The sequence below is a fragment of the Teleopsis dalmanni genome, chromosome 1, assembly GCF_002237135.1.
Source record: "Teleopsis dalmanni isolate 2A chromosome 1, ASM223713v2, whole genome shotgun sequence".
Classification (NCBI taxonomy): Eukaryota; Metazoa; Arthropoda; class Insecta; order Diptera; family Diopsidae; genus Teleopsis; species Teleopsis dalmanni.
Window position 1 is genome coordinate 223,893,774 of NC_051846.1, and position 7,349 is coordinate 223,901,122.

A 7,349-nucleotide genomic window follows, 5' to 3' on the forward strand; every position below is an offset into this window, starting at 1 on the left:
TGGACACCATAGAGCCAGACCGGCTTGAAGACTTGTTTATAGATCATAAGCTTGTTTTGCTGAGATAATTTAGATCTCCTTCCAATAAGCTAAGTTAACTTTTTGTATCCTATTTTTAGCTCATTTAATTTTTTCTTGACGTGTACCTTCTATCTCAGTTTGGCATTTAGACTCATACCCAGATATTTCGCAGAATTTGCAACTGGAATTTTTACGCTATTTAGAAATAATGAAATTTGATTTTCTCTTTTGTTAGTAAAGTCTACATGATTAGATTTTGAACTGTTTACTATCAGCTTCCATTTATTTGTCCATTGTTCAATTTCTTGAAGAGCAATTTGAAGCTTAGTGGTAGACACTTTGTTGTTTGGACCTGTAGCCATTAATACCGTGTCATCTGCAAAAGTTCCAACAATACATCATGGGTTCACTGGCAAATCATATGTGTACAGCAGGTACAGAAATGGGCCTAGTATACTCCCCTAAGGGACCCCGCGATTTATAGGATATAATTGCGAATACGCGTCAAGTAGTTTAACTCGATAGTACCTTTCGCCAATATACGATTCCAGTAGTTTACAATATTGCTGTGGCAGGATAGTGTTTAACTTATATATCAGGCCAGAGTGCCAAAAGTGTTTAATGTTATTTTTTATTTTTTCCACTGGGGTGTTTCGAGTCGTAGAGTATGTAACCAGATATCTTAAAGTAGCTTTTCTCATTAAAATGGGTTTCTGAGATAAGCATGACGTCAATTTGATGTGATTGTAAAAACAATACAAGTTTGTTTTTATGTTGGCTTAAGGCGTTAGCATTCCAGAAGCAAATTTTGATTGCACTCATGGTTTGGATAGGATTGAAAGTAGGATATTTTGATTTTGAATTATTCCCTGCATCATATTTTGCATGGTGTTCATAAATTGTGTCATATTTTCCATAAACAGTTGGATTATGTTTTTGATATTTGGAGATGGTTTAGTAGAGCTTTCATTTTGGACGTTGCTTGGGCCAGTAAATCCTATAACAGCGTTTGCATATGACATTCGTGTACAATTATTGCTGGAGTCGCATGGAGCATTTGGCTGAGATCACGTTTGTATAGGTTGTAGTGAGATTGCTGGGACTGAGAGCGGGGACGCAATGCTGGAAACTTTCTTTGTTTTTCGGTAGTGTATACTACACATCCTTTATAATTAGCGGTGTGGTTACCTCCACAATTTCCGCATTTTTTTTTTGTTGGGTCCTTCTTATTTGATGTGCAATCCTTAATGCGGTGAAAGTCGCCACATGCAACACAAACACTGCGGAGTGTGTAATAGGACTTCGAATGTCCATATTCCTGACAATTAGTACACTGCACCGGGTTTTTACGCTTATGCGATTCTTCTACTGATATTTTTCTGTGGAGTAGGAATTGTAGGGAATAAATTTGGTAAGCCTCGTTCGATTTGATTTCCTTTCCTTCTGGTTCAAGCTCTATTCTATATAGCGGTGTCGAAACTTTATCGCGGTTTTTAATGTTGTATACAGATTTTGTTTTAAATCCTTTTCTGCAAGTGCTTCTTTAATTTCTGCAGTTTCTGGTTCTATTCCTCTTACAACCACTGTTAATCCTTTGGCACTTTTTAATTGATATATATAAAAATTACTGTTGGGGCTTCAAGCGTTTTTGAAGCCACTGCGAAATAAACGAAAAAACGAGGACACACAAAAAAAGCAGAACCGACTCGTTCAAGTTTCACACAAATAATAATTCTTTATTGAATTCAAAAAAAATATAATACAATTATAGGGTTGCCAAGTGCAACCAAAAATAAAGTATTAAAAAATTAAATATTTTATATAAAATAATAGCAATCATTTCATGAACATTCTCCCCCCATTGGAACGGTCGCGTTCCAAGAGAGATCATTTACAGGCAAGATGCAAAGCTTTGTCACGGCACGTCTGAAAACCCCATTTTTGGTACGCACTACCACAACACGTACAACACCATCAGGACCAGGTATAATTTCAATAACTCTACCTAATAACCAGCGCAGTGGTGGAAGATTATCATCCTTTAAAAGCACTATTGCACCGAGAGACATATTAGGAGTAGAGCTTCGCCATTTTGTTCGTTCTTGTAACAATGTAAGATACTCAGTGCTCCAACGTTTCCAAAAAACTTGTTGTATGTGTGAGATACGCTGCCAATGATCAAGTCGATTGAAATTCAAGATTGTTAGGTCAGGCTCAATGATAGATGTTAATGGAGCACCAATTAGAAAGTGGGCAGGTGTGAGAACATCAAGATCTTCGGGACACTCTGAAAGTGGGAAGAGCGGACGATAGTTAATGATGGCAGCAATTTGACAAACCAGTGTGCGTAGTTCATCAAAATCTAAAATTGTTATTCCAATTGCTCGGCAGAAGTGCCATTTCGCTGTTTTTATGGCAGCTTCCCACCGGCCACCAAAATGTGGCGAACCAGGAGATATGAACTTCCATTCAATGCTGTCACTAAGACATTGCTGTTGTAGCTGCTCACGATGTTTTTGAGAGAAGAAAAGTCTTCTAAGTTCGGCCAGTTGATTTTTGGCACCGCAAAAATTTGTAGCATTATCTGACCAAATAATTTTAGTTTTACCACGAGTTGAAACGAAACGTTGTAGTGCTGCTAGAAATGCTGACGTTGTTAAATTTTTGACTAATTCTAAGTGGACAGCTTTGGTTGCAAAGCAAATGAATAAGCAAACATAGCATTTGATTGGAGACTTATTGCGAGTTTCGGCCTTGTAATAGAAAGGACCACAAAAGTCCGTGCCAGTAATGACGAAAGCACGAGTAGGATGAACACGATCCTTAGGTAATTGTCCCATGATATGCTTTGCAGTTGTTGGTTTGGCTCGAAAATATATAATACATTGGTTGATGACTTTTGATACTAGCTTTCTACCTCCTATCGGCCAGTACTGAAGACGCATTGAAGCAAGCAAAGACTGTGGGCCTGCATGCAGCATTTTGCGATGAAAATGATTAATGATGGAAGCAGTGAGCGGATGATGCTTGGGCAATATAATTGGATGCTGTGCATTAAAGTCTAGGTTGGAGTTTTTTAATCGACCACCAACGCGAATCAGTCCATGATCTTCTAAAAAAGGTGATAAAGAAAGTAACTTACTTGAGCAGCTGATAGGTTTTTTGCATTCCAAGTTGTGATAATCATTACATAAATTCACCTTCTGAACCATTCGAATTAATATGACAGTACCTTGCAGTATGTTGTTAGTTGTTAAGATAGCAGATCGGTCTTTGGTGATGAATTTGTGAATATACCCAAATACACGTTGCAATTTATAAAAGGTGTTGATGAATTTACAATTAACTGAAATATCAGTTATTTTTACGGTTGAAACAAGAATAGTCTTACGCCTTTCAGGCAAGTCATGCTAGAGGGAAAAAGTTGCAGGCCAAGTATTTCGATTGTCAAGCAAAAACGGTGGTCCACATTTCCAAAGTGATGAAGTTAAGAGTTCGTCTGGAGTCGCTCCTCTTGACAAAATGTCGGCAGGATTTAAATCGGTGGGAACATGATGCCATATCATGCCTTTAGTCATATGCTGAATTTTGCTCACTCGGTTGGCCACGAATACGTTGAAAGTAGACGGCTCAGATCTGATCCAAGATAATACTATAGATGAGTCAGACCAACAATGAAATTCAGCATTAAATATATTTAGCATTGAGATTTGATGAATTAGTTGAGCTAATAAGGCTGCGGCACATAATTCCAATTTTGGCACTGTCAGTGTTTTTAAAGGTGCTACTCGAGACTTTGAACAAAGTAAATTAGCAGACGTAGAACTTCCGAACCGTGAGATTACATAGATGCAAACACCATATTCATTCATACTAGCGTCACAAAAGGCATGTAGTTCGAGTGCTGCATTAAGTAAAGAGACATAACGTGGAAATTCCAATTTTTGAGTTATATGTAGACGATTGTAGAGGTCAGTCCATGCGGTGTGCAGTTGATTTGGAAGGCTCTCGTCCCAATCTAGTGTATGCTTCCACAAACACTGTAAAAATATTTTTGCCTTTGATATCAATGGACCAACAAGACCAAGCGGGTCATAAAATCGTGCAATAACAGAAAGCACAGAACGCTTTGTAACACGCTTTGAATCCTGACAAGGAACAAAGGTGAATAAGAATTTATCTTCGGTTGGATTCCAGATTAGACCAAGGGTTTTTGTAAACTCACTGCCATCATCGAAATTGAGCAATGGCTCTCTGTCGGCTTCAGGAATGTCATCAAGAGCAGCTAATTGATTCGAACACCATTTTCTAAGTTTAAAATTGCCTTTATTGAGCAATGCAGAAGTTTGTCTCACAATGTCTTGAACATCATTAATGCAATTACCACCGGAAATTAAGTCATCAACATAAAAATCTCGAAGAGTAATTTTGGAACCAATAGGAAAATTTGATGATTCATCAACCGCTAATTGTTGCATAGCTCGAACAGCCAGGAAAGCCGCAGGCTTTGTGCCGTAAGTGACAGTATCAAGTTTATATACCTTCAGTGGTTCCTGCAGGTCATCTCTCCAAAGAATACATTGTAAAAAAGTATCTGGAGGTGTGATGCGAACACAACGGTACATTTTGCAAATGTCTGCAGTTACTGCAATAGGAAAAGAACGAAAGCGAATAAGTAAATCAATAAGATTTGGTTGAATTGTAGGACCGGCCATTAATATGTCATTTAAAGAGTACCCAGTTGATGTAACTGCTGAACCATCAAATACAACACGAAGCTTTGTAGAAGAACTGGATTCCTTGATAACGCAATGATGTGGCAAAAAATACTTGGGATGACTTAATTCTTCATCAGTCAATAGTGACATGTGATTAAGATGCAAATACTCCTTTATAAATGCACTATATTGCGACTTTAGATCAGCATTTCGTTGTAGTTTACGCTCCAGGTTTTGAAAACGGCGTACAGCTTGTTGATATGAGTCACCAAGCGATTGAACATCTAATTTGATTGGTAACCGAACTGAGTATTCACCAGTTACTAAACGAGAAAAATGTGCTTGAAAATGGTCTTGACAATCTAAATGCTCTTTTGTAATTTTGATTATAGGATCGAAACAACTTTCTAATTCCCAGAATTTTTTCACTTGTTGATCCAAAGGGTGATACTGATCATTCGAATTTAATTCACCTTTAAATGTGACTAATGAAGATGATGATGTTGTAGAATATGGACATCCTCCTGAAACTACCCAACCAAGAAGGGTTTTTTGTAACACTGGTAATCGAGGAGCTAAACGGATTTGTCCTATACACAGGAGATCAAAGAAGAGAGTTGCACCAATCAGAACATTAATTCTTTGAGAGTTATAAAAGTTTGGATCGGCAAGTGGAAGATTGTTTGGAATACTCCAATCAGCTATGTTGACGCTTGTGCTCGGATGCTGATTGGTTATTTTGGGAGCAATCACTGCAGTGATGTTAGCGGAATAATCGCCAAAACGGGATTGTATTAATAGCTCAGCAGTGCTATCAGCGACAAAGTCTCCATCCGCGATACCGGATACTAATGTGACTGATTTCGTAGTTTTAAGCTTAAGTGTGTTGGCGAATGCTCTTGTGATAAAATGCAGTTGTGATGCTGAATCCAAAAGAGCACGACATGGTACAAAAACACCAGCATGATTTTTTACTAATATGACAGCAGTTGGCAGAAGTACGCATTCATTTAAAGGATAATTTTGGCTTTGTTGTGAAGCGTTTGTGGAAATCAAGGAAGACTGCACATTTATTTTCGTGTTATTTATTTGATTATCACTCGGCACTGTATCTGAAAATAAGGGAAAACTATTACTGTTATTGGAATTACTCAAATGCAAAAGAGTGTGGTGAGTTCCTGAGCAAACACGACAACGCGACGACTTGCATTGTTTTAAATAGTGTCCCTTCTTCAAACAGTTTAAACAAAGGCCTTGTTTTCTAGATTCAACTAAACGAACCTTTGGAGATAAATTGGCAAATTTAGAACATGTGTAAATAGAGTGAGTCTCGTTGTCACAAAATGTACAGCCATTTGAGCTTGTTGTTATGAACACCCTTTTTACCATTGAAGAATGATTGACTTGTTTGTTCTTGATATGTGCATTAATTTTTGTGCCGTAATTGATATGCTCCAAAGTTTTACATCTGTTGTCAATGAAATCTGCCATTTGATCCCAAGTGGGTATTGTATCAATTGAAGCTTTCTCTTCCCATTTTGCTTGAGATGCAATATCTAGTCTTTGCGAAACGAGGTGTATTATCAGACAATCAGCAATTTGCTCCTTGCTGCCCAGCGTGGTCAATGCATGTAGATGTGAATTGATTTTATCACTAAGACATCGAAGGTCACTAACAGCATTTGGTTCGACACGTCGCAAACCAAATATCTCCTTTATGTGTGCCTGAAAAATCAATCTCTTGTTGTCAAATCTTTTAGAAAGTATATGAAGTGACTTAGCATAGTTAGTGTCACTAATTTCGAGTGACTTTATAGCATCCAGCGCTGAGCCTTTTAAACAAGATCGCAAATGTTGAAGCTTTTCAAGATTGCTAAGTTCAGTGCTATCATCCACAATAGTTCCAAACATTGAAATAAAATGCGGCCAATCAATAATATTACCACTAAAAGTGGGAAGTTGAAGCTCAGGCAGCCTTGAGCGCGAGTACTTTACGTTAATAGAAGGTATTTCGTCAGAAACTTACTTGTGGAATTTCTAATATTTGTCTGTCGACTAGACAACTCTATCATTACTGCAGATTTTATGTTAAAGCAAGTTTGTTCAAAATTACCTCGCACATCACTTTCCAGCTCAGTAAAGTCTTCCTGTTCAAGACTCGATTGAGCTTCATCAAACTTAGTGTTGAGTTGCTGCAGAGAGTCAACAAGAAGTTGTAGTTGCACTTCGTGACAATTATTTAAAAAATCGGAAGATAGCTTTATTTCTAAATCATTTAATTGCCTCAAAAGATGAGAGCATTTTAATTTCAAAAAAGTGGGTGCATTATTTTTCTCACTTTCCATTGTTAAAATTAATCAAACAGCAATAAAGAAATTGATTAATGCAGTGCTGCCGACGCAGCAATGTACTGCAACCGAAATGTCTAACAATATATTTGAAAACTGTAAAGCAATGCTGCCGACGCAGCAATGTACCGCACGAAATGTTCAACGGTAGTTCCACAAAATATTTTATTAAAAAATTTGAACAATATTTAAAAAATATTTTCACTAAAGATTGGTTAATGCAGTGCTGCCGACGCAGCAATGTACTACAACCGAAATGTCT

At 37.5% G+C, this 7,349-nt stretch overlaps 2 protein-coding genes across 2 annotated transcripts; both read right to left on the reverse strand.

Moving 5' to 3' along the window:
• Positions 1-1,862: 1,862 nt before the first annotated feature.
• LOC119667500 lies at positions 1,863-3,233 on the reverse strand. The gene has a single exon (XM_038076795.1). It carries the CDS (start codon positions 3,231-3,233, stop codon positions 1,863-1,865), a length of 1,371 nt encoding a protein of 456 aa, XP_037932723.1.
• A 198-nt stretch (positions 3,234-3,431) lies between these two features.
• LOC119667501 lies at positions 3,432-7,084 on the reverse strand. The gene is made up of 2 exons (XM_038076796.1): positions 6,766-7,084; positions 3,432-6,571 (listed from the first exon to the last, which is right to left on the reverse strand). The coding sequence occupies exons 1-2, from the start codon at positions 7,082-7,084 to the stop codon at positions 3,432-3,434; spliced, it is 3,459 nt and encodes a 1,152-aa protein (XP_037932724.1).
• Positions 7,085-7,349: the final 265 nt, after the last annotated feature.